The 20963-nt window shown below is 45.8% G+C and overlaps 1 protein-coding gene across 1 annotated transcript in view; it reads left to right on the top strand.

The window, feature by feature from the left end:
* LOC311244178 (monocarboxylate transporter 2-like) overlaps positions 1-20963 on the top strand; it is a gene marked incomplete at its 3' end in the record, with an annotated part of 67942 nt that overhangs the window by 20897 nt on the left and 26082 nt on the right. Inside the window, exons 2-5 of the mRNA XM_084333585.1 lie at positions 1341-1576; positions 3428-3571; positions 15988-16833; positions 17281-17499. Of these exons, the coding sequence (XP_084189711.1) occupies positions 1341-1576; positions 3428-3571; positions 15988-16833; positions 17281-17499 (1445 nt within the window). The remainder of the gene's footprint in view (positions 1-1340; positions 1577-3427; positions 3572-15987; positions 16834-17280; positions 17500-20963) is intronic.

Genomic DNA, 20963 nt, shown 5'->3' with positions numbered 1-20963 from the left:
TAATAATAATAATAATAATAATAATAATAATAATAATAATAATAATAATAATAATAATAATAATAATAATAATAATAATAATAATAATAATAATAATAATAATAATAATAATAGATCAAATTTATATACCGCCTTTCATAGAACCCAAGGTCGCTTTACAATCAGGACAAAAAATAGGGCAAGGAAAGTAGGGGGGGGAGGGGGAAAAGGGGATGAGGGAAAGTAGGGGATAATGGACCTAATTTAATCTAAAACTAACTGATGGGGAAAGCCTTGGTGAAGAGGTGTGTTTTTAGAGCGGATTTGAAGGTGTCCAGGGTTGGGGCGTTGCGGATTTCGGGGGGGGGGAGAGAGTTCCAGAGGGTAGGGGATGCCACGCTGAAGGCTCTGTCCCCAAAAGTCCGTAACCTGGTGCGAGGGATGGAGAGGAGACCTAGATCAGAGGACTGTAGGTTCCGGGATGGAGTGTACTGGTGGAGGAGATCAGACAGGTACCGGGGGGGGGAGGGCATGGAGGGATTTGTAGGTGAGGAGCAGGAGTTTGAAGGTGATGCGGAACCTGACTGGAAGCCAGTGGAGGTGGATGAGGGTGGGGGTGATGTGCTGCCAGGGCTTGGTGTGAGTGAGAACCCTGGCAGCTGAGTTCCCATTGGTCTCTGAATACCTTATTAGGAATTGGTCAGGCCGCATGGGCCCTAAAATAACAACGATGGCTCCTTGCAGCTGTTTTCTACTGCAGCTCCTATTGTTCTAAAAAAAAACGGGGCCCGTCTCACAGACTCCTGACACACACTCATAGTATTTATTACCATTAACTAACATCTAACATTCTATCAATGTATTAACTGTTAACTGACATTCTATCAATGTATTAACTTATAATTCCTTATGAACAGATTCAAATATACCTCGGCAACTTTGCATGCAATGTGCTTTAAACTGTAGATAAAGCTTATTTGATTGACTCGTTTTCCTTCTGATCATTTGTTTCAACTAGGGGTGTAATGATTCGACCTCACAACGATTAGATTCGATTACGATTTTTCAGGCAACAATTCAATGAATCATGAAATCTCTTCATTTGACCACGAATCGATACATTTTCTATCAGTTAATTCCCAAAAAAAAGAAAAAAAAAGAAAAAAAAATGCCCCCCCCCCCCCCCAATTATAATCGATTCTAACATTTTCAAATCGATGCAGTTGAATTGTCACATTAGAATCGATGCATTTCGATGCATCGTTACACCCCTATAGTTTCAGTTGAATTGTCACATTAGAATCGATGCATTTCGATGCATCGTTACACCCCTATAGTTTCAACACGGTCTCTCTCCACAGGCCAGCCGGTGAGATAGCGATGCCCCACGCGGAGGCCACCAACCTGGGCTACACCCCACCAGATGGAGGCTGGGGCTGGGCCGTGGTCCTTGGCTCCTTCATGTCCATAGGCTTCTCCTTCGCCTTCCCCAAGTCCCTCACCATCTACTTCACGGAGATCCAGGACTACTTCTCGGTTTCATTCAGTGAGATTGCCTGGATGTCCTCCATCATGCTTGCTTCCATGTACGCGGGAGGTGAGTAGGTGTTTTGCGATTGACGTGATCATTACAGATTTCTGTGTCCTGTACTTCCAGTGATATTCAGCACAAATCTGAGAGCGTTCAGTGCTGCTAAGATAAGAACCATATAGTCCTAAACCTGTTCAGTTGAGGACCATATAGTCCTAAACCTATTCAGTTGAGGACCATAGTCCTAAACCAAATACAATTTATTATTATTATTATTATTATTATTATTATTATTAATAAACATCTTTCAAAAGATGATCCGTGTGCTCTACCTTCCTTTTTAATATTCAGCACAATCCTTACGCATTTCAAAATAGACTCTTTCTTAAGTGATTTTCAGACATTTTCGGATATTATTCAAATGTCCTATTCATGAATAACTAAGTGCTGTAAAAAGCGTGACATGCTGAAGGAAACAAAGGGCTCTCTCCCTCTCATTTCAAAACTCCGGTCCTTCATATCTCACAACGAAATAGAAATGGCTGTACACGCCTTTATTTCATCCAGACTCGATTACTGTAATTCACTCTTCATCCGTCTGTCTTCTATCCTCTTTGTTTTACTGTGTCCTACCTGTTTTTATTACATTCATTGTTTTACTGTGTTTTTAATTTTATATCTTGCATCGTATTATTTAGTTTTTTTATCAACCTGCCTGTGAAGCTACTCACTAGGTCAAATCATGCCACATCACCCCCATCCTTGCTTCCCTGCACTGGCTCCCTGTAAACTCCAGGATCGATTTCAAGGTCCTGGTGTTCGCCTACAGAGCCCTCCATGGGCAAGCCCCCCCCCCACATTAATGAGCTCATACATTAATGGCTCCTCCAGCCGGTCACTGCGGTCTTCCCATCAGGAGCTCCTGGTGGTGCCAGGACCAGACTCAAAACAAAAGGGGACCGAGCTTTTGCGGGACTGCCCCAAGGCCCAAGACCCTTTAACTCTGAAAACCGCTCCCTCAGAGCTCATTCTTAAAAGTAAGCTAAAAACCTACTTCTACAGGCAGGCCTTTTAAACACTCATAGCCGTTTTCTCTCTGTTCATGTCTTTTTTTTGTTCTTGTTTTAGTTTTTTGTTGTCTATTCTGGTGTTTTAGCTCATTTTAATGTTTTTTCTTCTCTTCACATGTTTTATTTCTTGTATTTTCACTAGTGCTGTCAATATATTAAAATAAATTAACGAATTAATCTCACAATTTTCTGTAATTAATCTAGATTAATCTAGATTAAAAATAGAATTTTTTTTTACTTAAGACCGAAGCTTGTAACAGATATTTACTTGAGTAAAATCATGGAATTAATGTAAAATCAACACAAAGAAAGTATATTTAGATTCAAAGACTATTTTAATAGCTTTCTTTGAATACAGTTTCTCTCCTGTGAAATGTTCAACAAAACCATCAACATTGGCTCACCTAGACCTCTTTCTTATATCCGCGGCGCTAAGATTGAAGATTTTTCACTCCATAGATTAATCTAGATTAATTTATTTTAATGCTTACATAATTTAAATTAATCTCCAAAGTTAAAGCATTAATTTTGACAGCCCTAATTTTCACTGATGTTTTAAAATGCTGTGAAGCACGTGCTGAGAAGGGCGCTATAAAAATAAAGTTTTACTTACTCACTCACTCACTCACTCACTCACTCACTCACTCACTCACTCACTCACTCACTCACTCACTCACTCACTCACTCACTCACTCACTCACTCACTCACTCACTCACTTACTTACTTACTTACTTACTTACTTACTTACTTACTTACTTACTTACTTACTTACTTACTTACTTACTTACTTACTTACTTACATACTTACCTACTTACCTACTTACCTACTTACTTACTCCCCTGCAGGTCCCGTGAGCAGCGCCCTGGTGAACCGCTACGGCAGCCGGCCCGTGGTGATGGTCGGTGGGCTCATGGTCGGAGCCGCCATGGTGGCCGCCTCCTTCGGAAACACCATTGTGCATTTATATCTGTGCGTCGGAGTCATCGGAGGTAACTGTCTTTTATGATTATGCTTTGTATTGTTTTCTTTTATGAATGAATAATAATAATAATAATAATAATAATAATAATAATAATAATAATAATAATAATAATAATAATAATAATAATAATAATAATAATAATAATAATAATAATAATAATAATAATAATAATAATAATAATAACTTTATTTGTATAGCACTTTTCATACAGAGGTTGCAGTTCAAAGTGCTTCACAACAGTAAAAATACAGGCATGGGTGAGCATAGCAGGGTATGGTAAATCACAGTGTTTCACATTAGGATCTAGCATCCTAATAGGCTCTCTATTCAGTAATACAAATAATAAAGTAGTTTAAAATGATTAAGTTTAAAAATAGTCGTCAGTAAGAAGTAAAACGTGTGATAACCGACACATGAATTTGATAGGCAGTGTAAAATAAGATAAAATTAGCATAGAAAAGTAGGCAGGGTAAGAATAGTGCAGGTAAGTAATTGAAATGCCTGAGCAAAGAGATAGGTTTTAAGCTGTCTTTTGAAGATGTCTAGCGAGTTGGCTTCCCTGATGTTTTGGGGTAGTTTGTTCCACAGTTTTGGGGCATAGTTGATAAAGGCTGCATTACACTGCATTACCGATCCTCTTTTGACTGTTTCTGGGAGCCTCTAGTAGTCCAGCAGCTGATGATCGCAGTGTTCTTGCTGGCGTGTAATTTATTAGAGTGTTGGTGATGTAGCTAGGTCCCTGTCCATTTAGTCCAGTCATTATAGGCCAGAATTAGGCTAAACCTAGGACAAATTGCAACATTAGCGAACTCAACTGATTTTGTATCCTCAATATGTCTTTAGTGAGAGAAAAAAAGTCCCAAGGAATCCCATCATGGGAAATGTGTTTTTTTTCAATGTTTTGTTACCCCTATAGTCCAGTCATTATAGGCCAGAATTAGGCTAAACCTAGGACAAATTGCAACATTAGCAAACTCAACTGATTTTGTATCCTCAATATGTCTTTAGTGGGAGAAAAAAAGTCCCAAGGAATCCCATCATGGGAAATGTGTTTTTTTTCAATGTTTTGTTACCCCTATGACACCTACTTGATTGCTGGCAGGATCACTGACGACACTGTCTTTCAGAGAGGTAGCTCAAAAGTAAAGATACCATTTGATTCTAGACAACCTCGGGTTTCCAATGAGACCAACCATGTCATGTTACCTCATTGGAAAGGGGGCTACATACCTAATTATTCAAAGTTAAGACGATTTTTTGGGGAGGGAAATATGGCCATCACCATTTTTCAAATGGTCCCTTGGCCTTCTACCTCAATATATGTTAATGGTAATGGGTTACATGGGTACCTACAAGCCTCCCCTATACAGACATACCAAATTTATGTTAAGCCCATGTAGTTTTGTGCAAGAATCATGTAGTGTTTTGCATGCTGTACAAATATGTAATTTCCGCCTATTATAAAAACCCCCATCTCCATGGACCTATCCCCACGGACATAAACCCTTGAGCCCCATCCTCGTGGACTGAGCTCCACAGAGCCTATCTACTAATATTCCATTGATTAGTTCTGGCGTGTATGCTAATTGGTGCATATCAAATAAGATAATGTGTGATTTGCATGAGTAAACAGAATAATTCAATGAAGTTGTGATTGACTTTTTTTCTTGTCTTTGTGTGTGTAATCAGCTTGTGAGTTTTTATAGTGATATCTAAAAGTAAAATTTTCACCACTATGTTATAACAGGCATTTTTCGATATGAATATATATAGGTCGTTTTCAAAACTTTCCCATGATGCGATTCCTTGGGACTTTTTTTCCCTCACTAAGGACATAATGAGGATACAAAATCAGTTGAGTTTGCTACTGTTGCAATTTGTCCTAGGTTTTTTCATATAATGACTGGACTAATTTAGAGCTTTGTATGTAAGGAGAAGGATCTAAATGTTACAGGAAGCCAGTGTAAAGCAGCTAAGACTGGACTAATGTGCTCTCTCCTTTTGGTTCTAGTTAGCAGTCGGGCTGCGGAGTTTTGGATTAGCTGAAGCCTCTCTGTGGTTTTCTTAGGGAGACCTGTGAAAAGAGCATTACAGTAGTCTAACCGGCTAGATATGAATGCATGAATTAGCTTCTCAGCATCGTTCTGATTAATAAATGGTCGTACTTTTGCTATATTTCTGAGATGGAAGAACGATGTTTTCGTTACTTTGCTAATATGAGAATTGAAGTTCGGTTCTGAATCTATGATAACCCCGAGACTAGTGACCTCAGATTTGATCCAAGGGGTTAGTCCTCCTAGGTTCTTTATTAACGTTTCTTTTTTAGTTTTGGGGCCGATAATTAGAATTTCAGTTTTGTTCTCATTTAGTTTCAGGAAGTTCTTATTCATCCATTTATTTATTGCCAGTAAGCAGTCTGTAATGGAGCTAATCGTTGTATCATTTGGTTCAGCAGATATGTACAGTTGTGTATCATCCGCATAGCTATGGATGAATGAAAGATTTCAAAACAAAACAAAATATATCTGTTAATTTGACATATACAAAAGATAATAAAAAAAAAAAAAAAAAAACAGATAAACAAATAGTTTACCCTGTTTGAAAAAGGAGTAGGAAGAAGTATACACTTTTTTAAATTTTTTATTCCTACCCCTATTTAACTATCACAAATTATAATTGAATCTATTGTTAATTATATGTATAATTAATTATATGTATAAACGCTCTCTACAATCCAATGTTTGTTTCTGAAGTGTGTGTGTGTGTGTGTGTGTGTGTGTGTGTGTGTGTGTGTGTGTGTGTGTGTGTGTGTGTGTGTGTGTGTGTGTGTGTGTGTGTGTGTGTGTGTGTGAGATATATATAGAGAGAGGGGGGTGAGAGAGATGAGGAAGGGGCAAGAGAGAAAGAGAGCGGGAGAGTGTGTGAGAGAGAGATGGGGGGTGTGTGATTACTCAGCCCTTGTGTGGGTGAATGTAACAAGTTCCTAACATTTTCTTTCCCCTATTATTTCATGCACACTTTATTCATTGTTTTAAATTATTATTTTATCTTTCCACTGTGCTAACCAGCTGCCCCTTGTATTTACATCTTACACATACTCCCAATCAACACACTTCCTCTTCCAGATACCCATTTAAGAAAGATTTTTTGTACATCTTTTTATTTATTTATTTTATAAATCAATGCCAGTGTGAAAGTCCCAGAAGTTAGAATCTGAAATACCCTTTCTTATATGTTTTTTTTTAGAAGTAATCTTGCTGCTCTACCGTTTCAATCAGGCATGTAGAGCCTGTTTGTACGTTTGCATTAAAACCTAGTTTGACTCGCAGGGGACAGAAATGTTTTTCCCCAAGACGTTACTCGGAATCAGAAATTCCCTTTCTTATATGTTTTGGGGACTGACTGCCAAGTAATCTTGTGCTGCTATACCCCTTCAATCAGGCATGTGGAGCTGTTTGTACATGTTGGCGTTAACCATTTCATATCACACTACCAAATGGTTAACCCTTTTCACTGCAACAACACATAAGGTTAACCCGTCCACTGCCACATGACAAAGGGTTAACCCTTTCACTACCACACTACAGAAGGTTAACCCTTTACTATCACACTGTGGGTTAAAACCTAGTTTGACTTGCAGGGGGACTGGGGAGTTTTTTTTTATAGTTTTTTTTTAGCGTGAACCTCCTTCTACAGTCTACAGACAATGGGTTCCATCTCCCCCGCTCCACTGACCAGAGCAGTTAGGGTCAATGCCCCAGGGGCCAGGGGCTCTCTGTCTCCCTCTGTGCATGGTCAGTGGATGTCTCTCTCTCCCTTGGTGCATGGTCAGTGGAGGTCTCTGTCTCCCTCGGTGCATGGTCAGTGGACGTCTCTCAGGGGCCTTCTGTCTCCCTTGGTGCATGGTCAGTGGACGTCTCTCAGGGCTCTCTGTCTCCCTCTGTGCATGGTCAGTGGATGTCTCTCTCTCCCTCGGTGCATGGTCAGTGGAGGTCTCTCTCTCCCTCGGTGCATGGTCAGTAAACGTCTCAGGGGGCCTCTGTCTCCCTCTGTCTCCCTCTGTCTCCCTCGGTACATGGTCAGTGGAGGTCTCTCAGGGGCCCTCTGTCTCCCTCGGTGCATGGTCAGTGGAGGTCTCTCTGTCTCCCTCGGTGCATGGTCAGTGGTCGTCTCACAGGGGCCCTCTGTCTCCCTCGGTGCATGGTCAGTGGAGGTCTCTCTGTCTCCCTCGGTGCATGGTCAGTGGAGGTCTCAGGGCCCTGTCTCCCTCGGTGCATGGTCAGTGGAGGTCTCAGGGCCCTGTCTCCCGCGGTGCATGGTCAGTGGTCGTCTCAGGGCCCTGTCTCCCTCGGTGCATGGTCAGTGGAGGTCTCTCAGGGGCCCTCTGTCTCCCTCGGTGCATGGTCAGTGGAGGTCTCTCAGGGGCCCTCTGTCTCCCTCGGTGCATGGTCAGTGGACGTCTCTCTCTCCCTCGGTGCATGGTCAGTGGACGTCTCTCAGGGGCCCTCTGTCTCCCTCGGTGCATGGTCAGTGGACGTCTCTCTCTCCCTCGGTGCATGGTCAGTGGACGTCTCTCAGGGGCCCTCTGTCTCCCTCGGTGCATGGTCAGTGGAGGTCTCTCAGGGCCCTCTGTCTCCCGCGGTGCATGGTCAGTGGACGTCTCTCAGGGCCCTCTGTCTCCCTCGGTGCATGGTCAGTGGACGTCTCTCAGGGCCCTCTGTCTCCCTCGGTGCATGGTCAGTGGACGTCTCTCAGGGCCCTCTGTCTCCCTCGGTGCATGGTCAGTGGACGTCTCTCAGGGCCCTCTGTCTCCCTCGGTGCATGTGTTATGTTGGAAGAATCAGACAACACGTAGTTTCAGCATGTCGGTGTTTACTGAACTGAAGACACATGCATTGTAACGTACACCAGAACATCAACGTCAATGTCGCGTTCGGCCATATGCCGTAACGTGAAACTCAACAGAATAACACGACACAATAGTCGCAATAGTTAGAACACTAGTTAAAGTGCTGGCACTCGCTAGAGTACCAGACGTAACATTTCCCCCCCCTTCACTCAACCTAGGAGTGATACTCAGTCTCAAAGTCATTCAGGTGTGCAGGCCTGTTGCGCGCTCGGAGTGGGCGGGGCCCGGGCACTGCAACAGCCAACGGCGGATGTCCCGCAGCCTCAGGCTGAGCCGCGGGTGCTGGGGCTGCAACATCATCAAATTGTCTGTCCTGCAGAGCTATAGCCGCGGGTGCTGGGGCCGCAACGTCATTGAATCGTCTGTCCTGCAGAGCTACAGCCACGGGCACACCCTGTCCCGGGGCAGCGGGAGCCTGCACCCTGCGCAGTCGGCCAGCATGCCAACGCGTCCCATCAGCCAGCCTGAATGAGGCCGGGCCAAGCTGCTGTCTGACCTGGACCGGGTCAGACCAGAATGACCGGAGCTTGTTGTCCCGGTGGGGTCGCCGAATCCTGACCCAGTCTGAGACGGCGATGGTAGGTGGTCTCGCATGTCGGGTCCTGTCGAAACGGTCCTTCATCCGGCGCTGGCGTGCGTTGACTGTGGCTTGAAGCGGGTGGGCTGGAGCCTGAGCCGGAGTAGGGCGCAGCCTGTCCAGGGGCAGCTGAAACTCGCGCCCTAGCATGAGGGAGGCTGGGGAGACGCCTGTGGTGGCGTGTTGAGTAGCCCTGTAGTGCAGGAGCGTCTGTTGGAGACCGTTGATGAATGTGCACCCTTGTGCCAGGTGGGCCCTGATGCCATTCTTCAGGGATTGGTTCAGCCGTTCCACCCCCCCGTTCGCAGCCGGGTTGTAGAACGACGTGCGGATATGACGTATCCCCTTACCCCCCAGGTAGGAGGCCAGTTCGTGGGAGATCATTTGGGGCCCATTGTCTGTCGTGATCCTCTTGGGCAGGCCCCAGCGTGTGAACAGGGACTCGAGAATCTCAATCAGCACCCCGGCTGTGACCGAGCCCACGGGCGCCACCTCAGGCCACTTGGAGTGGAGGTCGTAGATCACAACGAGGAAACGCTGGTGATGCGGTACCCCGTGCAGTTCACCACAGACGTCGAGCTGCAGGTGCTCCCAGGGTTGGGACGGCCAGTCCAATGGCTGCATGGGTGGGGGCGGGGCCCTGGTCTTCCCGTTCAGAAGACAGGCAGTACAGTCCTTGACCAGGGTCTCGATTTCCCTGTCGATGCCTGGCCACCACACCAAGTCACGACACCGCTGTTTGAGCCTGACTATGCCCAAGTGGCCCTCGTGCGCCATAGCAAGGACACGCGCCCGAAGGACACTCGGGACCACAGTACAGAGCCCACGAGCGACGCAGGAGTCGTTCCAGCACGACAACTCGTCCCGGCGTCTGCTATAGGGAAGCAGCTCGGCAGGTGTCCTCGACGGCCAACCCTGCCTGATGTAGGTTGAGAGTGCAGAGAGGACAGGGTCAGCAGACGAGGCGTCCTGGAGCTCCTGCAGCGACACTGTCTCTTGGAGGGGAGTGTGGAGGAGCTGGACCAGGTCATGCTCAGCCTGATCCCGATCGGGAGTCGAGGGCGGGGCCATGGGGGAACTGGGGATGGCGCGTGACAGTAGGTCAGCTACTACGTTGTCCCGGCCCGGCGTGAACTGCAAACCGAAGTTGTACTGCTGCAGGCGGTCAGCCCAGCGGTGGAGGCGGAGCGGTTTGTGGCCAGTGCCTGACGTGGCGAGGAGGGTAGTGAGAGCCTGGTGGTCCGTCCTAAGCATGAATGAGCGGCCGTAGAGGTACATATGCCAGCGCTCACATGCCCAGATGCAGACCAGGGCCTCTCGCTCCCCCACTGAGTACCTCTGTTCTGTGGGGCTAAGGGCCCGTGAAGCGAAAGCGACCGGCCTCTCCACACCCCCGTGCAGCTGTGACAGTACCGCGCCCACGGCTGCGGCGGAGGCGTCACACGTGACGAGGGTGGTGCTGTCTAGGTCGAAAAACGCCAGGACTGGTGATGAGGTGAGCTGGGACTTGAGGAGGCGCACAGCCTTCGAGCAGGCAGGCGTCCAGAGCCAGGGCTCGTCCTGCTTCAACAGCTTCCGCAGCGGTGCAGTTGTGTCGGAGTAGTGTGGCAGGAAGCGGAGGTAGTACGCCGTCATGCCCAGGAAAGAGGCCACCTGGGCCGCTGAGGTGGGCTCTGGGACACTGTGTATGGCCTCTGTGTTTGACTGGAGCGGGTACATGCCGTCAGCCGAGAGGCGGAACCCAACAAAGTCAATGGTCGTGGTGGCAAAGACACACTTCTCGCCGTTGAGTGTGAGGTGGTGCTTCGCCATCGCACTTAAGACACTGTGGAAGCTCGCGTACTGACTCTCGGCGTTGGCCCCGTGCACCACGATGTCATCGAGGTATATGGCCACCCCGGGGATCCCAGCGAAGACGGAGGCCATGATCTTTTGGAAGCAGCTGGGGGCAGAGCTTAAGCCAAAAGCCATGCGTTTGTAACGGAAGACCCCCCTGTGGGTGATGAACGCGGTGAGGTTGCGGCTCTCTGGGTGTAGTGGCACCTGGAGGTACCCCTGACGAAGGTCCAGCTTAGAGAACACCTTGGACCCGTGGAACTGGGCGGTGAGCTCCTCTGTGGTTGGCAGGGGGTATTTATCAGGGACGATGGCCTTGTTTACCGCTCTCATGTCCACGCAGAGTCGCAGGTCCCCTGTCTTCTTTTTTGCTACCACCAAGTTGGAGATCCAGGGTGACGCATTCACCTGTTCGATGATGTCGTCGTCCAGCATCTTCTGTAACTCGGTGGCGATGCCCTCACAGAGAGCCAGGGGGGAGCGGCGAAGGGGCTGGATGACCGGAGTCACTTTTTGGTCTAGCAGGGGCTGGTGAGCGAAACCCTGGAGGCAGCCCACGCCGTTGAACAGTGCCGGCCACTGTTGCTGCCAGGAGACAGCGGTGACGGTGTGGATCTCTGAGCCTGTGGTGTCCAGCAGAGAGAAACCGAGGCCACTGAAGAGGTCGAGGCCGAGGAGGTTGGTCCCTCGGCGTGCAATGTTTCTCCGTACCTCACCGGCAGCTGGAGGGAGCCAACGATGTCAATCTTGGAGTCGGCGTAGCCTCGCAGGGTGGTGGTGGGCGGGCCCAGTGGTTTGTGGGAGAAGAATTGAGAGTATGTCGCCCAATTCAATAGAGACACTGTGGCTCCAGTGTCGAGGAGGAGGGGCAGTGTGATGTCACCAACCACCAATGAGCATGTTTTGAATGGCACTCGTCCTGAGCTGACATTATGGATGATAGTGGTCGGTGGCTTGGAAGCGCTAGCTGGGGCTGACCTGCAGACCTTTTGGAAGTGGTTTAGCCTCCCGCAGTTGGAGCAGGCTTTGCCACGGGCAGGGCAGGTCTGGGCTCTGCGTGAGCGGTCACGTGACTGGGAGGCTAGCAGTATATTGTCCCCGCCGTCGTCTGCACTCACATTGAGGAGGGACACCCTTGAGCTGAGCGTGCTCGCAGCCTCTACTGGCATGTGTGTGTTGGGGCGGGGGGAGGTAGACAAACTAGCTGCACAGTTCATAGCAGATTCCACCTGCACTGCTAGTCTAATAGCTACTGCTAATGTCAGCTCGTCATTTTCCAACAGTAGTCTTTCCCTGATTTTATCACTGTCAGTGTTCAATATGAGTTGGTCTCTCACCATTTCATCCTGTAATGCCCCGAATTTGCATGAGCTAGCCAAGCCCCGTAGGTCCGCGACGTACAGTACTGCGTTATTGACTCGCCAGTACGTTGATGTCTCCGTCGGAACACAACTCGACGGAGGAGTGCAGTCTGTGGAGTGGCGAAATGTCCCTTTAGGAGCGCCACCACCGACGTATATGTGTCACTGTCTAATGTGCCGAGCGTTTCACACACACGCTGTCCCTCCACGCCTAAACAGTGCTGTAGTAATGCACGTTTTCTCACCGCGGACAAGTCCAAACCGGTAGCCAGAATATACGTCTCGAACGAGGAAATCCAACGCGCCCACGGGACGGGCGGCTCACCGGGCAGCGGTAGGAAGGGTGGAGGGGGTGGGATAGATAATTCAGCCATCTCTCGTCGCCAATGTTATGTTGGAAGAATCAGACAACACGTAGTTTCAGCATGTCGGTGTTTACTGAACTGAAGACACATGCATTGTAACGTACACCAGAACATCAACGTCAATGTCACGTTCGGCCATATGCCGTAACGTGAAACTCAACAGAATAACACGACACTGTCGCAATAGTTAGAACACTAGTTAAAGTGCTGGCACTCGCTAGAGTACCAGACGTAACAGCATGGTCAGTGGAGGTCTCAGGGGGCCTCTGTCTCCCTCGGTGCATGGTCAGTGGAGGTCTCTCAGGGGGCCTCTGTCTCCCTCGGTGCATGGTCAGTGGTCGTCTCAGGGCCCTCTGTCTCCCTTGGTGCATGGTCAGTGGAGGTCTCTCAGGGGGCCTCTGTCTCCCTCGGTGCATGGTCAGTGGAGGTCTCAGGGGGCCTCTGTCTCCCGCGGTGCATGGTCAGTGGTCGTCTCAGGGCCCTGTCTCCCTCGGTGCATGGTCAGTGGACGTCTCTCAGGGCCCTCTGTCTCCCTTGGTGCATGGTCAGTGGAGGTCTCTCCGGGGGCCTCTGTCTCCCGCGGTGCATGGTCAGGGGTCGTCTTCTTCATCTACTATACGGGCCAGACTATAGACGGAGCTGAATAGGTTTCCTCATTGGTCGGTTTGATTATAGTTTTTTTTTACGTTTTACCAGTAGTGCTGAGTCCAACATAGTCCAACATAGTCTGGTGGAAAGGCACCTTATCATCCATAATCATCGTCCATATAATCCATTTAGTCTTTTTCATAATATCCAGTAGTTCGCTCTAGGCGATCGCGTCCTGCTCACAACCTACTAGTTGAGTCCCTAGTTGTTTGTGGGGCTGTGGTTGTTTGGGGGCTGTGGGGCCCATGCTTTTCCACAAGGTAGGTGATACTGCCACCTGGCGGGATTCAATCGTCATTGCACGTCCAATCCACACTCGCAAGGCCCGCGCGAGTGCCTAGTATGATAAAATCGAAAAAAAAGGAAAAGGAAACTAAAAACGAGATATCTCGTGTTTGACGCTCAACGCTTAGATTTGAAACATGAGAAATCCTGTGTTTGGCGCAGAATGAGTTAAAGGTACAGTAGTGAGGGGAGTCAATTTGTCCATTTTCAAAGTTCTGGTGTATTTCATTATAGACTCTACAGAAAAGATTAGATTAGATTAGATTCAAATGTATTGTCATCATACAGCACAAGTACAGTACAACGAAAATAAGTTTGACATCCAACCAGAGTGCAAATGTAACAGTAAAGTGCAATAGTAATATACAATGTACAAGTCATTAAACTAAATTAGTACTACTGAGTATAGTGCTAATCAGATGTATGTACAGAGTTGTAGTGTTAATATGTGATACAGGTATAAAGACACTATGTTTCAAGTTTCAAGTTTCAAGTTTCTTTAATAGTTGTCATACAGAAGTACAGAATACTTTCATACAAAATGCTTCTTACTGTTACGCTCCAGAGACTGTGCTAGACAAGATAGTATCAAATAACATAGTATAGCATGTAATTTAGAAGTAGAAAATGAGGTCACAGTGTTCAGTATAGACATATGTACAATGTTCGATGCAGAATAGACGTAACTGAGTATGGTAGTAGTAAGTCATACTGGCCAGCAGCGTAACTAGTAAGAGTAGGTAAGGGATATGTACAGATATATATAGTATCATCTACACAGATATGTAAAAAGGATTATATGCAGGAATGTACAGGCAGATGTGAATAGGTATATATCAATGTATCATTTAGTAGCCTGCAGAAAAACGAACTATACCTCTAGTTTAGAAGAAAAGGTAGATTCTTCATTTACATCTAAAAAACGTTTTCTATAAGAGTTGATCAGATACTATGCAACACCTGGGAGGAATTCCTCATCATATATTGTTTATATTATTTTAACTTTGGCTTTTATTTGTGCACTGAACTGATCATATTAGTTTTTCGCCCAATTCAGCTTAACCCTTTCACTACCACACTACAGAAGGTTAACCTTTCACTACCACACTACAGACGGTTAACCGGTTGTCGTGTGGCAGTCTGTATTGTCGCAGTGAAAGGGTTAATCCTTTGGTAGTGTGGTAGTGAAATGGTTAATAATACTCTCTCAGAGAGCAAAATGGAATGAGGTTTACTGACTGACGATTGAGGGCCAAGCCTTTAATATACCATGCAGTGAACAAAATATTTATCACAATGGGTGTTTCAGTAATGGGGTTTCTCAAGGCTAATCCTGCTATTGCGTCAAATTAGAATATTATCATAACAAATTAGGGTTGATGAATTATTAACCATCTGCATGGAGTATATTAGCAATAGGGTTATAGGTTTGAGCCCCTTCTCCATGTTCATTATCTCAGCATTGAGTTTAATAGTGATCATTGCATTCTTTCAGGAACACCGTTAAGAAATGTGGTTTGCAGCTGCTGAACATCCCTGGAAGCGTGAGATGTATTAAAGCTGTTATTAACGTTGAAACAGTTATTGGTCCAGAATCTCTCCTGGGAAACGTGAGAGACTAATGAACTCTAATTAAATGTTAGACACACACATGCACACACAATATATATATATATAATGTAAATGTGGGAAACCGTTTATGGGATATGTATCAAATTCCTCATCAGATCAGTAATAGAGGCTTGTTCATGTACAGTAGTTCTCTTTCTTCCAACATGGCTGCCTGTAACGTTGCAACCATAGTTTGTGTAACGATTGCTATGTGCAAAACAATGGTCGCTGTGTGTTTATATGAGAAATATACAAAATAAATCACAATAGAATACTCACAGTAGTAATACCATGTCTTTTGAAAGGGGTTACCAATGGCCGCAGGCAGATACCGAGAGAACTAGAGAACGACATTCTGCGCAATGCCTCTATTCACAGTCATGGGAGGATGCTTGAAGGACCTCCCATGCACCTCCACCACGGCATGGTAGACGTTCCCTTTTCGGTGAATGATTGAAAAAGATTAGGATACCGACCACATTAGAGGTTGACGATCCAATGGAGATCACACAGAAATGGATGACGTCGTATTGATGAAGCACAACATTCGGGGCGACAGTGGCTCGGGAGGTAGAGCAGTCGCCTTGGTAATCCGGAGGTTCCTGGTTCGATTCCCGCTACTCCCGAAGCAGCCTGTCGAAGTGTCCTTGAGCAAGACACTTAACCCCCTAACCGCTCCCGATGAGCAGGTTGGCACCTTGCATGGTCGCCTCCGCCATTGGTGTGTGTGAATGTGTGAGTGAATGGGTAAAAATGTGAGGAACAAATTTTAAAGCACTTTGGGATCAAAGAGATAATATAAATGCACCATTTAACATTATATTTCAACAGGTTTTGGCCTCGCCTTCAACCTACAACCTTCCCTCACGATCATAGGGACCTACTTCCAGGTCAAGAGGCCAATGGCGAACGGGCTCGCCATGGCAGGCAGCCCCGTGTTCCTCTCTGCCCTGGCTCCGCTCAACCAGTTCCTGTGCGATCGGTTCGGCTGGAGAGGCAGCTTCCTCATCCTGGGCGGCGTCGTCATGAACTGCTGCGTCGCCGGCGCTCTGATGAGACCCGTCCATAATCAAAAACCCAAAGCTAAAGCTGAGGCTGAAGAGAAGGACGCTACCGCGGATGACATCGATACACCATCCGAGCGCTTTCTACCCGACCGAGGAGAGAAGCGGGCCGACGCGAGCGGGGGCTGCACGAACAAACTCATCGATTTGTCACTTTTCAAACACCGAGGCTTTCTGATCTACCTCGTTGGTAACGTGGTCATGTTTTTGGGCTTTTTCGCTCCGGTGGTTTTCCTGGCCCCGTACGCCAGGCATCGAGGGGTCGACGAGTACTCCGCCGCCTTCCTGCTCTCCATCTTTGCCTCAGTGGACATGTTCGCCAGACCCGGAACCGGTTTCATAGCCAACACCAAATGGATCAGGCCTAGGATCCAGTATTTCTTCAGCTTCTCCGTCGTGTACAATGGCGCCTGCCACATCCTCTGCCCGTTTCTACCCGGATACCATGGCCTGGTGGTCTATGCCGTCTTCTTTGGCCTGGCCTTTGGCATGGTGTGCGCGCTGATCTTCGAGGTTCTGACGGACCTCGTCGGAGCTCACCGGTTCTCCAGTGCCGTCGGACTCGTCACCATTATCGAATGTGGCCCGGTGCTTCTGGGCCCTCCCATCGCAGGTGAGACGGTTCAGAGTGTGCGTGTGCCCGTGTGCGTGTGTGTGTGTGTGTGTGTGTGTGTATGTGCGTGTCAGATGTCATTTGTGGTATCATTATCAACATGATGATATACTGTATTATACATACTGTATTATATTACAGTATGTATTCAGATCATTTACTGTATTATATCGATGGCTGAAACGCAAAACCTTGTGTTGTTTTCTTGCAGAATGCACTTTTTTTTAAGGATACCCAATACAATACACTGCATTTGGCTTTTTGGAAAATATCTTGCAGGCAGAGACTGAATAGGTGCAGATACTGTAGGAGGTTTCTCGTCATCCAAAGTGAAATCAGAAAATCAGAAATTTTGCAGATAGGAGGTTTTGCGGTTCAGCCATCGATATGTGTAATATGTAATATTCAAGTTGATATGAATGCATCAGGTGTCCTTCTGTCTTTCAGGGGCGCTCATTGATATTTTCGAGGACTATAAATACATGTACATCGCATGCGGCGTGCTGATACTGGGGTCCGGCATCTTCCTCTTCGTCATGAATTATTACAACTACAAGAAACTGGATGAGGAGAAGCGGGAGAGGGAGAGGGAGAAGGAGAGGGAGAGGGAGATGGAGAGGGAGAGGGAGAGGGAGAGGGAGAGGGAGAGGGAGAGGGAGAGGGAGAGTGCATCGGTGGAGATGAGGACTACTCAACTCTCTGTAATGAAGGAAGGAGAAGCACTAGCTGAAGAGGAGCCAGGACGACCAAACGGCTCATGATGAAGACGGTTTAACCTGTTTACTAAACCTAAAGGATGCACTGGAAAGCTGGTCTTAGGACTTAGGCCTGCTATAATATTTGTTACTGCTTTGGGGGGGGGGGGGGCTGTTAACATTACCTATGAACTATTTTTACATGCACTATTTTATATGTAATAATTCATAGGCTACTTAATCATATTAATAATAATAATAATAATAATAACAAGTATTATTATTATTATTAATTATTATTATTATTATTATTATTATTATTATTATTATTATTATTATTATTATTATTATTATTATTATTATTATTATTATTATTATTATTATTATTATTATTATTATGTGATGCTTGTTTGTGGTCTTGGGAGCATAAATAGACCAAAACTGTCCCCATTTCATTCAGCATCACATCCATTATGAATTAATCTATACTTATCTAGACAGTGAGAAAATGTGAGCATACATTATTATCATCGTAATTACTCTTCTTTACCACTAGATGGCGATAAACACTACAATGTTATGTGAGACAAAATACCTTGATTGAAGTAGTTTGCACTTTATTCTGGCACACACACACTAAAGTCAGACGATTCCTGTGATCCCAGCATTTACACATACGAAGCATGTGTTCACCTAGTGCACACACTATGTGTCATTCCTCAAGGGAGGGAGTTGGTGAATTACAAATGCGTTTAGTAGTTTAGTAAGGGTCCATGGTCTTCACTGTCGCTTCTGCAATCCAACTCGTTTGGCGCCGTGGTATGTTTTCATACTACAGTATTAGCCATCTCAGTTTGATTAGGAATTGTTTGAAGAACCCTAATTTTCATATTACCCCCACACACAGTGTAGACTCTTTTTGTATCACAAACAGTACTGTATTTGTAAATCTGGTATGTCATAAATGTCTAGATGTAGCAGTACTGTCTATCTGTGTGTCTGTCATATATGTTAAGATTAATTGAAAATGGGGGACCCTGATGTAAACAAGGCGAACGTCTTTCTCTGGTCTGCATCCCCTTAACAATTGTATGTATTGAGCCGTACTGTATTGTACCCATTCTGCAATCTGTTAATAAAGTTTTTTAATCAATCAATCAATCAAACCGACCACATGAGTGTAACGAATACAATTATTTTGGGTACATCTTACACTGACACATCTTATACACACCATGATGAGTAGGGCTGTAAACTCACGCCACATCAGCCCACATCCACATGATCATAATGGCAAAGCGGTCTCAGTTCTGCACTGTTCTGCAATTTGGAGATCAGATATTCTATGATAGCAGGGGCCTAGTAGCAGCTCAGTCTGGAGGAACTCCGATAAGATACAGAACAGCAGATGCATGCAGCCGTTAAGGAAAAGATCAATGCTATTATTACAGACCGATTTTTAAATGATCCATCCGCATAGTTTCCCTGTAAGGCAAACATTGGCCCTCATTCCAGATGGCAGGGAAATTGCTTATCAGAGGGAAATCAATGTGTTTATTACAAACTTTGATAACGTTATGTGGGGGGGGGGGGGGGAAACAAGTCTGATAAACAATAACATGTATTTCTGAGACAAACGTCCCATGGGTGGTCGTCTCTTGCAGAGTTCTGATTTTCAGTTTGGACCATTCCATTCAAAGCAGACACAAATCATTACCCTGCAAGACGGAGTCGTTTCTCAGAATGCAGAACACTTTTCATTGTTTTTATCATGACGGACGGACACAAGGGCCAAGTTAATCTATATATATATATATATCCTGCAGGGCATTCACTGGGGCACACAGGCCAAGAAACCGAAGGCCTTCAATTAGCAGCGGTTCCCATAAGCCAAGTATAATGTCCTCACGGAACAGCTTGAGCGTAATCGCTCAACTATACAGCATGATGTCACTAAATCTGACTTTAATTGAGACCCAGAAGAAGATTGAATCCTGCGGCCCCCTGCAGATCAATCCCTGTGATGACTATTACTGTACGGAGACAGTTATCAACCATGTGCTATTCAGCTGCAGGGAGGGGGGGGGGGGGGGGGTCTTTGAATTATAGACCAGTATTCCCACATGTTTTAACCCTGTGGTATAGACTGATTAAGATAGCACCTGCGGATATAGAACCGCAATGTAGTAGAAGTGTTGAAGTGTATAATGGTATTCAAATCACAGACATTAGTTGGAGTGGGAAAAGAAATCATTTCACTTAAGTATCGCAATTCTTTGTCGTGACGATTTTGATATCGCCACGCTGCCTCCCGATTCGATAAAACATTCATTGCCTACGATTAATAGAGTGTCGGTATTCTGTTTGTTTTGGTTAAATATAGATAGCCAGCTACGATTTGTACATAAATCCAACATAACAAGAATTTAATATGGACCAGTGTTAAAATCAGTGAACAGAAACCACAAATAAATCATTGAATCATGATACGCTACTAAAATAGCAGAATCGGCACCCAAGTATTGGTGGTGGTATCGAATCGGGAGATAAGCGTATGGTCTCCCATGAGCCCTAGACATCTAGGGAGATCCCCCCTTGAACGGCCCTTCTAAGGTTTCTCCCCTCCACATTGCCTGTGGTGCTTTTTTCCTATTGCTAGGTTTTTAGTGAGTTTTTCCTTACCTTCGCGTGGGGTATGTCTGGGAGTGTTGCACTTGCATCCATTTATTAATTAATTTATTTTACATTTATCTTGTAATTTCATGGTGTTTTGTTTTGTTCTTGATTTATTGTGATGTTTCTTCTTGACTTGTTTAAAGAAGACGTGTCCGGCCCATGGGGACATTAGCGTGTGTTGTCAGGCCTTACAAATTAATTTGATTTGATTTGATTCATTGCCAGATTTAATGAGGGTTTCTCTTTTGGTTGAGGGCACCTGCCTCTGTATGACTATACTGTGGACCTATAGTCATGCAAAGCCCTGGAAATGAATAGCTCTCATAGTTTGGAGGATTACACCCCAACTTGTGCTCCATAGCTGCATGCTGGGATGTCTGAGAAAGTAGGGAGTGATGCTATCTGCTTAATCCAGCATGTTTGTTAATAATCTCTGCTAATCTTCTTTACCCACTGCAGCAGAACTAATCTGTCTTCACAATGTTTACACTTCTGAGGGAGGAGGGCCACGTCATGCGGAAGCCAGAGACTTAAGAGTTTGTTCTGCAGCCCTGAGGCCGGAGCCGTTAACTCCAGCACAGCGCTGTAGAGCCCATGCTGAACATGGCGAGGCTGAGCATCTAACATACTAGAGGATGTTAAGACATGGCAGCCGCAGACAGGGAGGAGAGACTAGCATGTCAGCATCTAACGTTATCCAAGCAGCTTTCAAGGATCCTGTCACACGAGCTAGAGACTTGACACGTCCTGTTGCTGCAG

This window comes from Notolepis coatsorum (genome assembly GCF_963971535.1).
Source record: "Notolepis coatsorum genome assembly, chromosome: 17".
Taxonomy (NCBI): domain Eukaryota; kingdom Metazoa; phylum Chordata; class Actinopteri; order Aulopiformes; family Paralepididae; genus Notolepis; species Notolepis coatsorum.
Note: the sequence above shows the minus strand (reverse complement) of the source record. Positions and strands in the feature narration are given on the sequence as shown.